Source organism: Neophocaena asiaeorientalis, unplaced genomic scaffold (assembly GCF_003031525.2).
Source record: "Neophocaena asiaeorientalis asiaeorientalis breed wild unplaced genomic scaffold, Neophocaena_asiaeorientalis_V1.1 scaffold54, whole genome shotgun sequence".
Classification (NCBI taxonomy): domain Eukaryota; kingdom Metazoa; phylum Chordata; class Mammalia; order Artiodactyla; family Phocoenidae; genus Neophocaena; species Neophocaena asiaeorientalis.
The window spans coordinates 1,185,285-1,205,708 of record NW_020174938.1 but is presented as its reverse complement, the minus strand read 5'-3'; the positions used below and the strand labels follow the sequence as shown (position 1 = coordinate 1,205,708).

The following is a 20,424-nucleotide window of genomic DNA, read 5'->3' as shown; positions in this document are numbered from 1 at the left end:
GGCTGGGTTCCAGGCCAAGGTGGCCTGGAGAGCCCCTCCCTGTTCTCTACACACAGCATAGCAGGAGGCTGTGCTGTTCCAGCCGGCAGAGCAGGCAGCCCCCTTCCTCCCTGGCAGTGCAACCTGCCCTGTTGGGCTAGCATCAGCTGGGTGGGGTGTTGAGTAAGTATGTATGAGGGGTAGTGGTATCCCATCCTGGCCAACTCCTAAGGCTCCTCGGGTGACTCCTGGGTAGTTGGGCAACTGAGGCCACTCAAACTGGGGGCAACTGGGTGCCGAGTTCTGGTCCAGGGCTCAGAGCCCCCCATTCCCCACCCCAGTTCTGCACTGTAAAGGGTTGACCCTGGGAGGTGGGCAGTGGGAAGAAGTGCTTCCAACCTAGCACCAGTTTCCTCCCGGGGGCTGCTTCCACTCAGACCCAGCTTCCACAGGAGTGTCCCTCAGTCTGGGCCCCAGGGTCCATCGCCTCCTCGCTCAGGCTCTGCGTCATCTTCCTCCCTCCACAAGCTCTGCCTTAGCCTCAGCACTCCCTGTTCTTCAGGGCACAGCCTAGGCTCCTCTTCCAGGAGGCCCTGGAGCTCTGGACCCCCCTGAGTTCACCCCACCACCCTGCCCTCCTCCCCCCCGGGCAGGCAGGTTCCAGTGGGCCTCTCCCTCTTGGGTCCCTGGAGCCAAGGCTCTTCCAAGGTAGCCAGATGGTCGCCCCCTACAGCCTCAGGGAGGTCCTCTGAATCAGTGGGGCGGGGGTGAAGGGAGGAGGTCAGAGTGGGGCTGCTGGCTTCTCCTACCCAGAACTTGACCCCTTGCTGTACACCTCACTCTCCCTGCCCAAGCCAGCAAAGCAGAGTGTCTCCATGTCCCTCTTCTCCACATGGGGGATGCTTGCATTTGGCCTTCCAGGAAGACTGAACATTTGTTCAGCACCTACTATGCGCCAGGCACCGTGATGCCTGTAATAAATTATAAAAATAACAATAACCCCAACTTCGAACATTTGTGAAGCACCTACAACATACCAGACCCACGCTAGGCTGTTCAGTAACAACTGCTCTTATAACAGCAACTCGTCACAATGGTCAACGTCTACTGAGTGTTTACTATGTGCCTGGTGCTGTTCTAAGAGCTTTGCTATAGCAATGACCCTTTGAGAAGAAGCCTTGGTCAGTTGCTCTGTTTTTTTTAAAATAAATTCGTTTATTTATTTATTTATTTTTGGCTGCGTTGGGTCTTCGTTGCTGTGCGCGGACTTTCTCTAGTTGTAGTGAGCGGGGACGACTCTTCATTGCGGTGCGCGGACTTCTCATTGCGGTGGCTTCTCGTTGTGGAGCACAGGCTCTAGGCATGCGGGCTTCAGTAGTTGTGGCATGCTGGCTCAGTAGTTGTGGCGCATGGGCTTAGTTGCTCTGCAGCATGTGGGATCCTCCTGGACCGGGGCACGACCCCGTGTCCCTTGCATCGGCAGGCAGACTCTCAACCACTGTGCCACCAGGGAAGCCCTCAGTTGCTCTGTTTTGATAGGTCCTAACTCAGGCAGAGGAGTGGGCGCTGGCCTGGGCCTCTAGCTAGCCACATCCCATGGCTGCCAGTAGGGACAGGAAATGGGGCAGAAATGAAGAAGTGGGGCTCTAGGCAGAAAGCAGGCAGCCTGCTCCCCCAGGCCTGGCTCCATCCTCTCTAGGGTCAATTATCCCATCATGAGTTCAAACAGGTGGGTGGACTTGTACAAGTTCATTGGGCAGACGCAGTCACGGCCTCTGCCCTCCCTCCTTCAGTTCATGTGTTCTGTCGCCAGACTCTGAGGTTCTCAGGGCAGATCATGGGGCGCAAGGGCTAAGGTGCTGAGACCTGGAACCTTCTTGGAGTCCCCAGGCCCTGCCCCAGCCACCTGTCCAGGTGCCACCCCCACAAGGCAACCTTTTAGCAGGGCTGACTCAGAAAGGTCCCTTCCGGCCTGAGTCACCGCCTTCCAGGAGTGCCCAGGCTCTGCCAGCCTCGCCTACCTTCCTGCTTGCTCAACAGCCCTTTACAACAGGCTCCACCTTCCCCAACAAGACCCAGCAGGGCTCCCCTTGCCGCTCTCTGGTTCTTGGAGGTCTCTGCCTGCCTTGTCCCGGCCAATATGTCTGGCAGCCCTGGCCCACCTGTACTTGCCCCGATGCCTTTCTGGGTGCCAGGAATCCCACTGCTGAGAGACACATCCTTGGCATCTGGAGGGGTTCTGAGCCTCCAGGAGGCCCAGCTCTGCCAGTGAATTGCTGTGTGATGGTGGCAAGTCACTCCTCTAAGGTTGGGACTCCAAGCTCCCAAGTTGAATGCAGGGGGTCCCGTGGGTAGGGGAGAGGGGGGCCACACTTGGCTCTGCTCTACTCCTTGCCCATAGAGGCTGGGATCAGGTGGTTAAACCAGCTGGCACAGGGCGTTCTGAGAAGGGGCTGGAGAAGCAGGGAGAATCTGAGTAGGAGGGGTTCTCGGTGGTCTCCCTGCTCCTGCCCTATTTAATCCACTTTGACTGTGGTGGGCTTCCACATTTGATGTGGTCAAAATGTTCTGCCCATGAGGTTCGGAGCAGATAGACCCCAGGTGTCTGGATGGGAGGGTGGGCGTGGAGAGACAGAGAAGCGAGAAGGGACAGAGTCGAACAGGCTCCTTAGAAACTTAACGTCTGCCTGGGCTCTGGATGGGGGCCAGAGCAGCAGTAGGGAGCCTCGCCTGCCCTCCTGGGGGATGAGAGAAGCCGGGAAAGGAAGTCTGGGAGGGACTGGTGGTTAGAGACCTTCCGGGCCTGTGGGAAAGAAGGGGCTACATTCTGGCAATAGGTGTTTCCCAATCATCTCTCCATGCCTAGCACTGGGCCGGCTGGACACTGACCCAAGGGAGCACACAGCATTGAACTATGTTTTTTTATTTTATTTTACTTTTTTTTTTTTTTGGCGGTACGTGGGCCTCTCACCGTTGTGGCCTCTCCCGTTGTGGAGCACAGGCTCTGGACACGCAGGCTCAGCGGCCATGGCTCACGGGCCCAGCCGCTCCGCGGCATGTGGGATCTTCCCGGACGTTCGTGCCCCTGCATCGGCAGGCGGACTCTCAACTACTGCGCCACCAGGGAAGCCCTGAACTATGTTTACTACAAGGTGCAGAGGGCTGAGGCCTTCGCCAGGCTTGGGGGCCTCAGCAACCTTGGAGGGGAGGGGAGTTGGGTGCCCCAAAGGCACTCCCAGTACCAGGGCAGCACATAGGCTGGGGGTCACAGCCAGCATTTGTTTTGGGGGGCAGAAGGGACAGCTTGGCAGCCTCCGTCCAGCCTCTCTTGCTCCCCACCCTCTGCAGGACAGAGAGCTCTGGGAGGCCCGTCTTCCCTTCTTGATCAGGCCTGGGCCGGACAGCAGCTTCTCCACTCCTCTGCTGCTGCTGCTGCTCTGCCCTGGGGCAGACCCAATGCACTGACTAGTGACCTTGGCTGGACCCCTCCCTTAGTCCCTCCCTCTGCAGGCAGGGAGGGGCCCGGGAGGGAAGGACCAGCTGGATTGCAGAAGGCAGGGCGCAGGGAGCTGCTACACTGTCCAGGGACCTGTCTTCGGGAGGTAAGGGTGGGAGTGGCCAACTCCCTGCAGACCCACCCCACTGGGTCGGACCTGGCTGCCGGCCTCACCCTCCTCTGCTTCAAGGACTTAGACGGCCCATCTAATCTGGGCTTCAGGACTGACACTTGAGCCCTCTGTGAACTTACAAGGCATCAGAAGGAAGCCTTGGGTTTAGCTCTAGGCTCTGGGCTACCAGAGCTGGCAGTCGCCGTGTTGGGGACCCGGGGAGCTCTTCCAGCTCCCAGCTGAGGCTGCATTTGGGTAGAAAATTCCTTCTTGGCCACTGGTTGACGTAACCAAGGGCTGCTCCTGTCTTTAGGGGCTCTTAGGACATCTGAAATGTGAAGCACAACCCACCAGTTATCCTGGTGGCCACAGGGGGCTCTCTGAGGAGTTGGCATGTTTTATGAGGACAGCAGCTATCAGTTAAATACTGTACCTCATCGCACTGAGAATGCAAATGTGAGCAGGGGGTAGGTTGATCATGCTTGACGTTAGCCCCTGCTGCTCCTTCCACGGAAAGGCCCGACACTCTGTAAGGAGAGAAGGAAGCAGCCAGAGCCAGCTGCCCTCCTACTGTGGGCTTCCCCGCACCAGCGAGCTCATGCCGCTGGGTTAGGGCATACGTGGTGTGGTAGTTACTCCTTGGCATGTCTGGGGTTCTTCAGGAAGGGCCAGGTACATTTCTATCTGCATCTCCCACAGCATTTTTGGCACCAAATGCCCTTGCCAAAAATGCCTGACTAATCCTAGTGGTAACTACCCAGGGATGGCATTAACGATGAGAGGACCCGGGATGGGACAGGGGCTGTAGAGAGAGGGGTCCAGCACGTCTGGCCTCCATCTTGGCTCCACTCACTTGCTGGGCTCCCTCGTGACATCACCCGTGTACCCCATCTCTCCAGCGAGCGCAGCGTGGCCTCCAAGTTCTGCAAACTCTGACTCCTCGGCCCCGGGCAGTATGAGCTCCCCACTGCTGCCAACCCCAGGTGCTGCAGCACCCCTCGGAGGATAGCCTGGATGCTACGTATACTCCTAACACATCCAGTGGCAGCAGCATCAGGACCCAGTGACCAAAGGTGTGGTGCCCGGCCGGAGGAGCCCTCAGGAAGGGCAGCTGTGTTATTATGGTGGTTAGATTACTGACGGCGCTGCAGGAACTCCCTGTGTTCCTCTTGGATAAGAGTAGGGACAGCTGCTCACACAGAGCCCCATGCTTGCTCCATGCCAAACTGCCCTGTGTCATAACTTCCTGTCTGCACACCCGTCCCTCCCACCAGACTGTGAGCCCCACGAGGGCAGGAACCGTGCCCAACTCCAATAAAAGCCACTGACAGCAAAAAAACCCCCCCAACCCCCCGAAAAACCAGGAGAACAGGAGACCCAAAGAGAGAATTCTGGGGGGCTGCCCAGGTACCTCTATCCGTTTAAAATCTGGAATCTTCAGGGCCCAGAGGAAGATGCTAGCACCCCTGGCAGTTCCCATTGGTCAGGAGTGGTTGGTTGGGGTGGGGGTAGGAGGAGGAGGAGGAGGAGGACCATTTCTCTTGCTTCCTATTGGAGGACAATGGTTCCAGCTCTTTGGGTTCCACAGCTGCCATAGCAACTCCACTTAAAGGGCCAGCTCATAGCATGAGGAGAGGGGCTCAAAAGGAACCCCATCTTTAGCACCCAAGAGGCTAAACCATTGAGGGTGGTGGGCAGGGTTTCCAAGCTGGGGACCTGGGGATCTGGGCTCCTCCCTACTCTGTTCCCCACACCCCCTTCACCATCCTTCTTACTGTGGGGTCACTTCCCAGCTCTGCTGATGTCAACTTGGGTCTGGTGATGGGCAGGACATCCTGGCCCCTGGCTCAACGTGGCCAGCTCCTGGGACTGTGGGAGGGCCATAGGCAAGGAGCACTTAACTCTGAAGTTTGTATGTGCACCTGTGTGTGTGTGCATATGAATTACATAGGAAAGTATTTATCTCTGTGTTGTTTCTGAAGGTCTGTAAGTGCACAGCTGTGAGCACAAGTGCACATTGTGTGTGTGTGTGTGTAAGAGGGTCAGAGTTTCCTGGACATTCCTGAGCACTTGTGCATAGGTTGGCTCCTATCCTCAGTGCCTCGGAGGAACCAGCTCCTTAAAGGAACGAATGGTGAGTTATTTTGTAAGGTGGGTAGCAACCTCCTTAAGCCTGGGGTGTATATCTGAAATCTTCAAGGTATTTACCTAATAAATTGCGGCCCCGCATTTAGAATGGGTTCCGAGGTTGGCGTCCCAGTGAAAGACCCTCTCCCAGGTCCTGCCCACTGTCCAGCCCAGGCTTGCGGGGGCCGGATCAGTGTCAGCCCGTGCCAGGTCACCGGGGACAGGCCAGGCCAGGCCATGTGAACAGAGAGGGTGTCATCAGGCCTCTGGAGAAACCTGAGCTGAGGCCAGATCCTGCCTGGCAGGTCTATCACCCTCTTCTCGGCTTACACTCGCCGGGAAACTGGTCGTCGCCCTGGGTGGAGACCGGCCCCAGATATCAGGGCCCTGAGGATGCAGCCTTGAGCTCCCGGGAGAAGCTGGGCAGAGTGTGGGGTGTGGCGTGGAGATGCCCGTCGGCAGGGCCTCTGGATGAGGCTGGCCTGGGGTGTGCTGGAGAGACCAGGCTTGTAAAGGAAGCTGGGGCCAGGATCGCGAGCTCTGGGTATGGAGGGATCTCTGCAGAGCCCCCCACTTATGGGTCCTGGCCACATTCCACGAGGGGGAGGCTTTCAGTGTGGCAACAGGAGTTGGCTGTGCCTCAGGGGTCTGGTCTACTCTATGGGTGCCTTGCTGTGTAAGACTCTGGACAAGCCTCTTCTCTTTCTCAGCGCCCTCTTGGTTCTCTGGGGGCCCTTCCGGCAGTGATCCACCAGGATTCTGGGTTTCCTCCCCGAAACTTCTGGGAGTAGGGGAGGCTCTAGGAGGCTGGATGCTGAAATGCGAAAGGCATTGTGGGGAGGGGTGGTCCAGGGGCAGCACCATGGGGAGAGGGAATCTTCTCTCTTGCCCTAACTCTCGGTTCAGGTGTTACAGATGTCGAGCGCAAGGGATAGGTGATGCCGCTCAGCTGCCGAAGCCTGGCCGGTGCTCTCCACCCCCAATGCAGCTGTGCTCAGGCCTCAGCCACCCCCTCCCACCTCCCCCCAGAGCACAGACAGCTCTCCAGCTGCTTTTCTTCTGAGGACTTCAACCTGCTTCCAGGGCTTGGGGTATTCCCTGGGACCCAGAATCTGTCTCCATTGCCCATGACCCTGGGAAACCCTCTAGAGGGAAAGGACCAGAGAGTGGTGGCTCCTCGGCAACTCGTCGAGGGCCTTCTGAGGATGCTGTGTTTCAGATCCATCGCTGACCACGTGATGGACTCTCGGGCCATGTACAGGGACAGCTGACTTTTCAGAACCCTTGCTGCTTGCTCTGCCTTTGAGAAGCAGCACTCCTGGTCCTCTTGTTGGAAGGGTAAAGACCAGCAGAAATCTTCCTTGTGAAAATCTCCAGGGAGCTGAGGAAAGGCACCTCTGGTGGTCCCCCTCTGCCCCCAGCCTTGGGATCCCCAAGTCCCCCTCCCTCCTCATCTTTGCTGCTCCAATCTCTTGAGAGATGAATGGAGAGGAACAGACCCTGATGGCCTAGTGGTTAGGATCCCAGGCTTTCACTGCTGTGGCCCGGGTTCAATCCCTGGTCAGGGAACTGAGAGCCTGCAAGCCGCGCGGTGCGGCCACAGGTGGGAATTCGGGCCCCATCTCTCCTGGTGGCTGAGGTCTGGCGGGATGGCCTACACTGGTGGAGTGCAGGCTAGTGTGGCCAAGGGCCCAGTGCACGGTCAGACAAACAACACACGGCTGTCCAGAACCTCTTATCCAGAAGCACCGTTTATCCAGGCCCCATGGAGCCGAGTGCCCCCAAGTACCCGCCCCAGTCCTCAGGGGAGCACAGGCACCGCGGGGGCCCATGGCCTGAGACCCTGCACGCTCCCCAGCCCAGCCCACTCTGGGGCCACAGACTCATGCTTGTCTAGCCATCAGCCCATCAAGGCGGGGCCCTGGGAATGAGCTGGCCTCAGACCCTCCTCTATTCCTCACCCCAGGGTCTCCACCAGTCTGGGCTAGCTCAGCACCACGCTAAATAGCTTCCTTGCAATGCCCCTAAACAAACCCATCCCAGAGCGATGTATCCTTACATCGTGTAAGTAAGTGTAATGTATCCTTACACGCTGGATACATTATTCCACTGGCTTACGCCTTCTAGAGAGTGGGAGGACTCTCTCCTGCCCTCTGCTCCAGGAAATACCATCTCCCTAAAAAACCAAGAGAAAAAGTTTTCCTCTCAGTCCTGGGGCAGAGATGAGGGGAGGCCTGGCTTGGAGTGGAAAAGCCAGGAATCCCCATCTGTCCCTCCCTTCCCTTTCTTCTCCTTGCCTTCTTAGCAGCCTGGGTCAGGTGTGACTTACCCAAGGTCACAGACCCAGGACCCAGAGTCCTGACCATCTAGGAAGTGGCTCTGGTTTTGACAGCCCACACTAGCTCCAGGGCAGGGGACTGACTCCAAGCCTGCCTCTGCCCTTGGCCCCTTGCAGTTCTCCTGGCTCAGAGTGAGCTGGGGAGGTTGCAGCTCTTGACTCCACTTGGTCCCGGACCCCTGGGGCTTCCTCTCAGCACCCTCCACCCCTGGTGTCCCCAGGGCTCTCTGGGGCCGGGGCCTGTGCAAGCCTGTCTCTGGCCCCATCGGCATCTGGGCCCAGGCCAGGCCTCACACCCAGTACTGGCCGTTCTTGAGGGCAGGGTTGGATGTCCGGCAGAACTGCAGCAGCTCTGGGTCAGGCTGCCCCCCCGGCGGGGCCCCCTGGCCAGGCACCGCTGTGAGGGGGATGGCCTGGCCCGGCTCCACCTTGCGGAAGGTCTCCGTATCGCCAGCCAGGCCGTTTCGGGGCTTGGCAGTCAGCACCTGGACGTTGTGCTTGCCCATCTTGTTGCGTTTGCGGAGGTAGAAGAGCAGAGGCACGATGAGTGCCAGAAGCAGGAGGACCAGGCACACGGGGACGATGATGCTGAACATGTTGGCCTCGAGAAAGCCCAGGAAGTGCCCCCTGGCCACGGTGGGCGTGGGGCTGGAGGCCGCCAGGCCTGGCTCGCCAGTGGGGGTGCTGCTCCCTGGCTCCCCTGCTTCTGTCCGAGCAGGCAGACTGAGCAGGGCCACTCTGTAGGGCCGGGCTGCGTTGTAAGGCTCCGTGGCAAAGCCCAGTGAGGCCACGGCAGGAGGGACACCCCTGGCCCACAGCTCCAGAGTGAGACTGTCGCCTGCAGGTCCAGGAGAGCTACCCTCCGGCCTGCCCACCTCCAGCCCCAGCCTCCCGTCCTCAAGGTCCTGCTGGGTGAACTGCTCCACAAGCTGGCCGCCCCTGGGCTCTGTCCTGGTCCGGGGCACGCGGACCAGGCGGCCGTGCCGGGGTCCTGCCAGAAGCCGGAAACGCGGCACACTGCCTGTGCGGTTGGCCAGCTCGCCCGCATCTAAGACAGTGGGGTCCAGGCGTAGGGTGGCACCCTGGGGCCACGGCCCACCTGTCCACACATGCAGCAGAGCCCTCACCGTGACATTCACCGTGGCGGATGCGTTGGCACCCCTGGCCAGTGCCAGGATGCTGAATTGGTCGTGAGAGGAGGAGAAGCTGGTGAAAGCAAAGACCACTTCGCCCTGGTCTACCTGGAACTGGCTGAAGGCTGTGGCAGGCTGCCCGCGCACCAGGAGATGCCCATGCCGGGGCCCCTGGGTGAGGCGGTAGGCTGCGTCTGCCTCCTCCCGATCGGAAACCACCCAGAGCTGCTGCCGGCTCAGGGAGGCGCGCCCTAAAGCTTGGGGCACCTCTAGGGGTGCCCGCAGCTGCACCTCAATGGCCGAGGGCAAGACGTCCACGGCCAGGGACATGGGCAGGGGCGGGCTGGCCCCGTCAGACACACTCAGCTGGAAGATGCCCACCACGCTGCTCCCATTGGCCACAAAGGCCAGCCGCCCTGCATCCACGTCGGCCTGAGTGAAGCAGGTCACAGGCCCCGGGCTGGCCCCTGCCAGGCTCAGGAAGCCATTGTGAGGGGCCCGCTGCACCTTGTACTCGATCTCCCCTGGAGCCGAGTCTGGGTCCACCACGCTCAGCTGGGCCCGGGAGACGGGGCTGCGGGAGCCCCGGGTGAGCCGGAGCGGGATGGAGGTCTGCGGCTGAGGCGGCCGCTCATTCACATCCCGCACTGTGATGGCGAAAGCCTCTGAGGTTTGGGGTCCCGCCACGGAGGCCCCCGCGGGCCCCTGGAGGTGGGCACGGAAGTGGAAGCCATCCTGCTGGGTGCCCCCGCCGCCGTGGGTGTATACAAGCTGTCCTGCGGCCAGCTCAGACTGCAGGAAGTGGGGCCGCCCGATGTGGAGGGGCTCCTCGGACACCAACAGCTGGCCCCGCTGGGGGAACTGTGTGACCTGGAAGAGCACATCGTGCTCCGAGCGCCGGGGGGCCGGAACGCTGGCCAGGAAGTTGGAGGCATCGAGGGTGGCTGTGGTGATTTTGGCCCGCTGGCCTTCCGAGACCCAGAGACCTGGGGATGGGACACAGGCTATGAAGGTCCCGTCCACTGAGGGGAGAGCCATGGACCCTCAGATTAGGGTCCCCAAGGCCAGGTTTGTCCCTCCCTCCTTAGACCAGGTACCCCAGGTTGGGGCTCAGGGTCCCAGGAGGACCAGGATCGTGTCCCTCCTTCTGACCTCAAAGCCTCCCCACCTGCCCACCCTCCCTATAATTTACCAGGTCCTGGGAGTTGACATGAGCTGCTGACCTTGGCCTTGTGTCCCCTCCTATCTGGGCCCCTCCCAGTGTCCAGCCCCCCCAACGTTGCCATCCCACCATGCTGTTCACCTTTGTTCTTCCAGAGGCGGCTGGGGCGCTGGGGACAGGTAGCTTCAAAAGACACAGTCACAGCAAGGGTGGCGGCCATGTCAGGGGCAGGTGGTGAGGACAGCTGGAGCTCCAGGGCGTCATGGGCCTCCCAGAAGGGCTCGGGGGGCATCTCGTGCTCATACAGAACATTCCCAGCATATACCTGCGGGGAAAGCCCATTACTGGGACAAGGGGCAGATCCAGCCCGTGGTGCCCAGGAGCACTGGGCACTTGGGTCTCCCTGACAGCCCCTCGGAGCCCAGCCTCCCTGGAGGATCTCCCCACTGTGCCTCGCTCTATGTCTGTAGCCCATGCTCTCCCTCACCAACTCAGTGGGTCGCCAGAAAACAGTCACGTGACAGTGAAGAGCCAGGCTCTAGAGCCAGATGCCTGTGTCAAATCCCAGCTCTGCCACCTTGGGCAAGTCACCTCAAACCTCTGAGCCCCTGGGAAAAGCAATGCTCTATCCGTGCTTCTCTCGACAGCAGGTCTTTCCTCTTTTGCATGAAATCCCTTACCCTCTTCCTTACTGAAGACACTGCTTCTACCAACTCCTGTCTTTCTCCCATGGCATCAATTTTCCCCCAAATGGATTATTCCCATCCTTACACAACTATGCTATCCGCCCACCGTAAAGAAGAAACTTCTCGACTTCACTTTTTACACCAACATTTGCTGTCCCACCTCCCGCACTTTTGCTCTCCTTTGCTGCAAAAATCCAAAAAGAATAGTCTATACTCTCCCCCATGCTGTCTCGAGTGCACTCCACCCAGGCTTCCACTCCTGTTGTCACCAAGGGCACGATGGCCTCTGTGTTTCTGGACCCGGCGGCTGGTTCTCAGAGGCACTGGACACAATTGAGCATTCCTTCCCCCAGCCCACCCAATGGCTTCCAGGAAGCTCTGCTCCCTTGGTTTTCCTCCAACCTCACTAGTCGCTTCTTCACAGATGCTCTGGCTGGTCCCTCCCCTTCTCCGCAATGTCTGTGGCTTGGCCTTGAGACTCTATCTACAGACATTGCCCATGTGCTCTTGGTGGGTTTCATGTCCTCAAATGCCAGCCATGAGATGACCCCCTCATTTGTATCTCCAGCCCGGGCTGTGCTCTCCTGAACTCCAGGCTCGTGGCCACCTGCTTCCTGGGCAGCTCCTCGAGGATGTCTGAGGGACATCTCAAACTCAGCATGTCCCAGACAATCCCTGACCTGCCCCGCCTCTCCCAGCCTTCCCACTCCAGAGGGCACAGCTCTGTTCTTCCAGTGGCTCAGGCCCCACACCCTGGAGTCACCCCTGATTCCTCTCCTCCTCTCACACACCATCATCTCTGGTCTGGATTACCACAAGAGCCTCTTAACTGTGTCCTGGCTTTGGCCCCTGTTCCACCCCCCTCTACAGTTTGTCCTTAATGCAAAAATCAGAGTGAGTCTTTAAAAACGAAAGTCAGGTTCTGTCTCTCTTGCTCAGACAGTGAAATGGCTCACCGCCATTTGGCTTCAAAGACCCCATGTGACCCCGTTACCCATGACCTCACCTCCTCCAACTCCTCCCATGGCAACTCCACTCCAGCCACACCCACTGTTCTCTAGGGCCGTCTGCTGTTAAAACACCAAGGAATAGTCTCCACTTCCATCAAGAAATCTGTTCCCTCCCCCTTCTAATCCCAATGTGTCCTCTTGGCTTATCTTCTGTTTTCCCCTTTTAGGAGACACAGGGAACTATTTTCCTTCTCTCAGAAAAACAAGACTTATGCAACAGTGAGATGGAAGCCGACTGGGGTCACAGCGTGCAGGAGATTCTAGGAGCAGCGGGGTTGTGGTGAAGTGGGGAGCCCTGCATGGTCGAGAAGGGGAGCAGAGCCCAGTCAAAGGGGTAGCTGCTCTTCAGCTGATGGCCAGAAGAGGGAACACAGGCCTTTTAAGAAACGGAAATCAGGGTTTTGGGTTTTTTTGGTGTGTGTGAGATCCCCTAATTTAAAAATATTAAATGCACGTGCAGGCCAAATAAAACACATCTGTGGGCCATCTGTGGCCCGCAAGGACTGCCAGCTGTAACCTCTGGCTCAGGCTGACGGGTGGGCAGGAAGGAAACGGAGACCCTCAGGAGTGGGAGTGAGAGCCTGGATGCCTGCATACAGGAGCTACTTGTGGGTGGGAGGTGTCTGGCTGGGGATGAAGTAAGTCACAGGCAAGGTGGGGAGGGGTCCCTGACCTCTGGGAATCAGTAGTGTCCTTTGGTCAAAGAATCTTGGACTAGCAGTCCGAAGGCATAGCCCCGGTTTTGCTTCTCACTAGCCATGGGCTCTAAATAGTCACCTGACCTTCGTGAGCCTCAGTTTCCTTCTCTGTAGAATGGGGACACCTAGTCCCTGCCCTACCCAGCTCGGAGTATTGTGGCCCAGTGGCACTGTCAGATACCACCCAGTCCTGCCCTGCCCACTTCTCCAAGGGGGGAGGGTGTGTCTGCCACGAAGCCTCCTCCCAGCTTCCCTGGGTGGCGCTGCCAGCCTGGCCCCCTGGTGGCCATTCAATTCAGTCCTTCAGATTGGTGGGGTGTGAGGGAAGCACTGCAGGGTGGGGGAGGGGCCTGAAGGGCTCATCCTGTTCCCTCCCCCTTCCTGGGCATCCGATAACAAAGCCTCCCAGGGATTCAGGGTGCACAGCTGCTGTAGCCTACTCAATATTTCATTGTGGGGAGGGGCAGGAAGGGAGCCATGGCGGAAGCTGGGAGAACAGAGAACCCAGGCCTGGGGGATGTTGATGTCAGCAACCTGAGAAATCTTCCCACCCTCGTTAAAGTTACTTCCTTCCCCATGCCTGAAAGACAACCCCCACCCCACTCCGCCTTCAGGGAAAACCAAGGCTGCCCTGGAATGCTTGGTACCTCCTGCACTTAGAAGGGGCCTTAATTTAAGTGATGGCTGCTGGCCCCACTGGCACAGTTAGCACAGAGAGCTCTGTGATCCCAGCAGAGGCAGCCTAGCGGTCTGCCTCTTCCCATGGCTGAGAGTTCTAGTTTTCACTGGTGGCCTCTGCTGTGCTCTGGGATTAGCTGTGTCCTGAAGCTGCCATGACGGATGGATGGCAGCTCCACTCCCAGCTTGACTTACTCAGCTGCTTCTGTGCACTCATCTGCTTTCAGGACCCACTCTGCTTCTGGCTGGCTCTTGAGCTGAGCCCCAGGCTCACACCTCTGCCCACAAGCCCAACAGCTGCCTTTATCTCAAACTCTATTCCCTCCAGACCAAACACTGCCCCTCACCAGCCACTGGATTGTCTAGGGTCCCCTATGCAGTGTGCCTTTTCCAGCCCCCTAGGGTCCAACAGCAGTTCCTTCTGGAAGCCAAGCCCCAGAACCTGATCCCTGCCCTGGGACCCTATAGCCCTGACTCCCCGCATCCTTCTTCCTCCCCCTGGAACGCTAAGCCCCATCTGCCCTACCAGCCTGGTAGCTCCTGGAGGGCGGGGCATGCAGCACCTGGACCATGGCAGCCCCGGGGAGTGGCTGCCAACGAGGCTGGAGCTGGTACCCGTGTCTACATGTGTGTCCAGGGGCAGAGTGGGCCACTCGACGCTGGATGGAGTCTAAGCGGTGGCTGTAGAGAGTGGTCCTTACCTCTGCCTGAGTGAAATTCTCCAGGGCCTCCCCGGTGCTGCCCTGCTGGGTGTGGAATAGCCGGCCAAGCCGGGGCCCCCGTACCACACGGTAGAACAGGTGGTGGGGGTCGGTGCCTGTGCTGGAACTGGCTCTCAAGCTCTGGCTGCTGAGTGGCTGGATGGACCCTGCGAGAGGCAAAAGGGGACGGTCAGCCTCTGACCAGGAGGCAGGGCAAGGCCTGTGACTGCTGGGGAGGCAGCCTGCCCCTGGCATGGCACACCCACCTGGGCAGATGGTCAGCGTCCGGCTGCCCTCCAGTGAGAGGAGCAGCTGCTTCTGGGCCGTCACCCGGAAGAAGTGTCCAGTGGAAGTATGCTCGCCATCAGATAGGATGAAGCGGAAGCCTCCGTCCGGGGCTCCTAGGACAGACGTGGAGTTGGGTCTCGCTGGCCCACGCCGGCGCCCATCCTCGGGGCACCCCCACCTCTCGGCACCCACCTCTGTGTGAGAACAGCACGAGCCCGCCGTCGAGCTGGGCCTGGGTGAAGCTGTGGACCTTGGCGCCCGGCGCTGTCCGCAGCACCACCTGTCCGTTGCTGGGCTCCTCAAGGGTGTAGACCAGGTCCTCGGGGCCTGAGTCGCTGTCTGTGCCCCTAAGGGCCTCCGGAGGGATGGGCACAGTGGCCCCCTCCCACATCTGGGGATACAAGCGTGCGAAGGTTCTGCCCCCACCAAGTTTACCCACTTCTTTCCTCCCTGGCCCTGGGGCCACCATCAGGGCTCCAACCACACTGCCATCTGGGCTCCCCTGCGCAAAGGGGAGCCCAGATGGCATCTTCCCCTGTTGGCCCAGGGATCCCACGCCCAGGCTCCCTGCTCTCCATCTGCTCTAGTCCTGCTTGTCCGTCAAGGCCAGCTCATGAACCCCAAGAAGACCCCAGCTCTCACCCCCTCCCCAGAGATCCCCAACCCTGACCCAAAGTGTTGCTCAGTGTGGCTCACTGGCAGGGCAGGGGTTTCCCTTCAGACCCTCCATGGTGAGTCTGGGCAGGGGCTGGCACACGACGGGAACCGTGATTTTTGTCTGCCCAGGATACTTAGAAATGGGCTCCCTTTCCTGGTGAGGGAAGGGGTGGGAGGCTTCGTGAGCTGGAGAGGCGAGTGTCTTGCAGCACTGAAGCAGCACTGGGATGGGGGCCCAGGTGTTTCCAGTGCAATCACGAGCCCCCAGGCAGGTGGGTGAAGGCTTCCTGGGGGCAGGCAGCCCCACCCCACGCTCAGAGTGAAGGGGAGCCCCCCTCAAGCCTCCCACCTGCGAGCAGGGCAGGATCCTGTTCCTGTTCCAAGGGTCCTGTTACAGGTCCTGCTGGGTCAGCAACTTATGAGCAGTACTGGGGAGGGGCTCCCATACCTGGAAAACTGAGCCCTCTGGGATTCCCTCCCCCAGCCCAAGGCTGACCTCAGCCAGAGCTCTGGAAAGAAGGTGGCAAGGCATAGATGCCAGGCTTTAGCACAGGGCTCCTGGCACAAATACGGTGGACAGCACCACCTGGTGGCTGAAGTGCTACACAGCACCATCTGACCGTGGTTCCACGGCAGCTCTTAGCCTGAAACCTATAACCTCTGCTGGCCTCCCCACCACGGGGCTGCTCTCCACAGGCACATCCTACACGACCAAAGATTCCCAGAGCCCCATGTCACAGACAGCCCAAGTCAGCCTTCTTTTGAAACCTTCTGTGGCTGCTGCGGACCCAGAGTCCATACTCTAGAAGTCAGCATTCAAGGCCCTGCCCATTTGCTACCCTGCTGTGCGGCCCTGGTCAAGCCACACCCTTTCTGTTCCACCAGTAACTTCTGCTGTGACCCTGGAGAAGTTCTGTCACCTTTCTGGGCCTCAACTTCCACCTCTGCTGGATGGGGGCACCACTACTCTGCAGTAGTGTAAGAGGCAGGGGATTGGCCAGCCAAGCGGTGGCCTTCACTAGCTGGTGCTGGGAGTAGAGAGCAGTTGGAATCCACCCTTAAGGGTCTGAAAGAGCTTTCTTCAGGAGTCCTGGTCCTGAGCCATGGAAAAAGCTTCCTGATGAGGGTGAGTCCAGGGAACAGTAGGACCAAGCATGTCCATTCACAAGGCTGTCTATTACACTTATAAGTGTCCAGTAATAAAGCCCCACACCTGTGTTCTATTTTCAGTGCAGTTGCTCTTCTCTCTTCCCAATAACCTAGTGAGGCATGTGGCAGGATCCCCATTTTACAGAGGAGGAAACTGAGGCTCACAGACGGGGAGCTATGTGCTGGCCTCTCTCTGGGAGGGGAGGTGGGAGGTGGTCCTAGAACGCTCTCACCTGCAGGCCTGTGTTTGTGGTGAGGATGGGGGGTTGGTCGTTGACAGGCAGGATGGTGATAGTGAAGGTCACGGGACGGCTCTGGCGGTCCATCTCTGAGGCATTAGCCACTAGGACGAAACTGTCTGCCAGCGTCTCGCTCCCGTCATGCACATAGAGAATCAGCTGCTGTTCCACCTGCAGGCAGGCCCAGGGCTAGAGGTCAGGCCCCAGCAGGCCTGAGACCCACGGTGGGTCTCAGGCCCAGCACGTTTCATGCCCTGCCTTTGGGTGCAGGAGGAGATTGACTCCTCCAGAGCTTCAGTTTCTGCAGGTGGCAATGGGGACAATCATTTCTCCCAGAGCAAAGGAATGACGGAGTGGAGGAAATGGGGACATTCATCTCTCTCTGCCAGTGAGGGAGGATGAGATGAGGTGCTCTGTAAATGCGGGCTCCTGCCTCCTATCTGTGCATACCCCCAGACTCTGCCCCCAGAGCTGGGCTGCACCCTGGGCCTCCCTGTCCATACCTCTCTCCAGGAGAAGGTGCTGAGGGTCCTGTCTTGAGGTCCTTCCTCTCTCTTCAGGACCCCATGCTGGGGTGGCTCCAGCACCTGCAGGTCAAGGCCCGGCAGCGTGGGGAAGTAGGGCCCAGTGATGCGGAGCAGTGGAGGGGCCAGCGTGCGGGTGCCGCCCTCGGGGACACTGAAGTTCAGCGCCTCCAGTGGGATGGCAGCGGGCAGCACCTCCAGCTCCACGTGGATGCCCTCGAGGGGCGCACCCAGGCCTGAGGACACATCCAGGGAGAAGACATCACTCCAGGCCTCAGGGCGGGAGTGCAGGTACAGGACCCTGCCCGCGTCCACCGCCGCCTGAGAGAAGCTGTGCACAGGGTCCAGGCTGGGCAGCTCGGCTGCCGTGGCGCGGTGGGACAACATCACCAGGTGGCCAGAGCTCGGTGGGGTCTTCACTGAGAACACAATGTCTGCCGGTGGCACTGCCTCCTGGGCTGCCTGGTTATGAGAGGGGTCACAGAAGGAGGCTGTTGAAGCCTCTGAGGTACACACTCCCTCGGCGATGTACACAATCACACATCCTCAGATTCAGTGACACGGACATACAGTCTCACCACACACGAATGTTTGGACAGAGACACATATATGTCACACACACATGCGCGTACACACACACACACACACACACTGACTCCCCCTGCCATGCTACTGCCACAAGAGGGCACCCCATCCTTCTCAGCGACACAGACTCCTACAGTACAGGCCCCAGGCAGCTTGCAGACCCTAGTCCAGTCTAGGGCCTGGAGGGAAGGTGCTTCCTCATCTGATGGTCCAGCCATAAAAGGCTATACACCACCCCCAAACTCACATTCCTGTTCTGTCCCTCTGCCTGGAATACTGTCCCCCCGTTCTCTGCTGTTAAATCCCAGACTCTTCAAAGCCTGGCTCAAATGCTGCCTTCTCCCGGCAGAAGACTTCCCGACACCAGACATGTTTAGTCACAGTCTGCCCTAAAGTCCAGACAGCCAGAACCACAAGAGGCTCAGAAGTTGGCAGTGTAAGAGAATAAGGCCCAGAGAGGGCAAGCAACTGGTGCGAGGTTGCACAGCAAGGCAATGGGTCTGCTGGATGGCCTGTGGTTGCTCTGTGAGGTTCCTGGGTGGTCAGCAGCCCTGTCCAGACCCTGAGGCCTGGTCTGAGGTCTGGGGAAAGAACTGAGGACATGGGGAACTTCCCTGGTGGTCCAGTGGTTAAGAATCCACCTTCCAATGCAGAGGACGTGGGTTTGATCCCTGGTCGGGGGGATTAAGATCCCACATGTCTCGGGGCAACTAAGCCTGCAAGCCGCAACAAAGGTCCTGCATGCCTCAACTAAGACCCAATGCAGCCAAAAATAAAAATAAATAAATAAATATTAAAAAAAAAAAAGAACTGAGGACATGGGAGCTGGGCAGTGGGGGCAACCAAGCCTGTCTTCAAGACCTATGGTCCTCAAAGTTTGTACCTGTTAAAATCCTCCAGAGAGCCTACTCTTGTTCAAATACAGATTCTCAGGCTCCACATCAGAGTCTATGGTCTGGGTGGGGCCCAGGAATTTGAATGGTTGGCCACAGCATGTACATGTGTGCACATGGCATGTGGAGGAACACATAACCCATAGGCAGCCGTATGTACAATAAACTCCCCAGAAACCCTCAGGCACCCAACATGCACGTGTACAGTTACATACCTAAGGCACATACACACACTGGCCCAGAAGCCACTACAGGCACATCCCAAACCATCCAAGCACGCGTGGCACGAAGGCTGGAGGGAAGGATCCCCTTTACCTGGCCCATATCCCTGCTCACGCCCTCAGCCCTTTACCTCCAGCTGGTCTCTTCTGATCTCAGCCGCCTCCCCCTGGAAGACATAGATCTTCTTGTTCTGGACCAGGTGCAATGGGGCCAGTGGCCCCTCTAGGGCAATGGTCACTTGTAGGGCGGCATCTGTGTGCACAGGCCCTGCCTCCACAGAGAAGCCCAGGGTATCACGGGGGCTGAGGCTGCCGTTGTGGCTGTAGAGAATGGCCCCATCCAGCAGGTCCTGCTGGGAGAAGGTTGTGACTGGCTGGCCAGCCCGGAGCAGCAGCCCCCAGCGTGGGCCAGCTGTGACATGGTAGTGGACCTCATCCCCACCACGGATATCTAGGTTGGTGTCCAGGTGGAGCACAGCTGTGTCGATGGTGCCCTGGCCTCCTTGAGGGACCACGAGGCTGGAGCCGTTGGCCACACGGAGGTAGGGCTCTGAGGCCTGAACTTCGAGCAGCGCTGTGGCCTGGTGCTGCCCATCGGACACCTGCAGCTGGATCCAGCCGCGGTCGGCTCCCGAGTGCACGAACAGGACCCGCCTCTTCCTGAGGTCCTCCTGGGTGAAGCGGTAGATGGGCCGAGTGGGCTCATCTACAGCCACGATGCTGCCGAAGAGGAGGTCCTTGCGGGTCAGCACCAGCTGAGCATCGGCAAAGCCGGAGTCAGCATCACTGAAGGCCATGTCATCGGTGGTCAGCAGCCGCTGCCCACCGCGGGCCACGTGGAAGACGCGGCTGATGGTTTGCACAGGGGCGTGGTCATTCACGGGCTGGATGGCCACCCGGAAGACACCCCGTACCTCCTCCCAGGCCACGTCACCACTGCCCTCGCCCTGGCGGGTAGCCACAAAGGGGATGTCATCTTCCGTGGTCTCAGAGTCGTCATGCTGGTAGACCAGCCGGCCGTGCAGCAGGTCCTCATTGGTGAAGGATGTCACCACGGTGACACCGTCCTGTGCCCCCTGCCACACCAACCTGCCGTGGCGGGGCCGCTCCATGACCTCATAGAGGTAGCTGGCACTGTTGAGACTCTTGACAAAGAGGTGATCAGCAGAGAGGACGCCCTCGCCACCCTCAGGCACAGAGAGGAGGACGTTGGTGAGGACAGGGGCGTCTGGATCACCACCGATGTGGATGGGGAAGGTGTAGAGTGGGGAGAAGTGTGGCGGGGCTGTGACCCGGAAACGGAAGGAGTCCTCGACTGCCTCTGAGGCACGTGCTGTGGCCCCATAAGTCAACCGGCCAGCCTGCAGGTCATCCTGGGTGAAGCTCTGACCGTCCGACAGCCGCATGCCCTGTAGCTGAAGATTACCCTTCCTGGGGGCCTGAACCACCTCATAGTGGAAGGCGGTGGGGTTCGGGCCTGCCTCCTCCAGGGTGGCTTCCAGGTGGGCCGTGGTGATGGCCTCCTGCTGGGCGTTCTGGGGGTGCAGAGGCTCCAGCCGCAGCAGCCACACCGTGGCTCTCTGGACCGTCACTGGGAAGGACAGATTGCTCAGGGTCTCCTGGCCCACCTGCACCTCCAGGGCCACGTGCTCCACGGTGTCCTCAGCCCGGTGCTGCGGGTCGGTGCTCAGGTACCTCACGCGGCCCTGCTCCACGTCCCGCTGGTGGAAGGCCTGTGTGGCCAGGCA

General features: G+C 59.2%; 1 protein-coding gene across 1 annotated transcript in view; it reads right to left on the bottom strand.

The window, feature by feature from the left end:
- Positions 1-7,447: 7,447 nt before the first annotated feature.
- The window catches only part of CSPG4 (chondroitin sulfate proteoglycan 4), a 35,751-nt gene continuing 22,774 nt past the window's right edge, over positions 7,448-20,424 (bottom strand). The window contains exons 4-11 of the mRNA XM_024761789.1: positions 18,808-20,419; positions 16,957-17,439; positions 16,448-16,624; positions 14,601-14,799; positions 14,387-14,521; positions 14,121-14,287; positions 10,489-10,672; positions 7,448-10,171 (exon numbers count right to left, since the gene is read on the bottom strand). Of these exons, the coding sequence (XP_024617557.1) occupies positions 8,343-10,171; positions 10,489-10,672; positions 14,121-14,287; positions 14,387-14,521; positions 14,601-14,799; positions 16,448-16,624; positions 16,957-17,439; positions 18,808-20,419 (4,786 nt within the window). The 3' untranslated portion in view covers positions 7,448-8,342. The remainder of the gene's footprint in view (positions 10,172-10,488; positions 10,673-14,120; positions 14,288-14,386; positions 14,522-14,600; positions 14,800-16,447; positions 16,625-16,956; positions 17,440-18,807; positions 20,420-20,424) is intronic.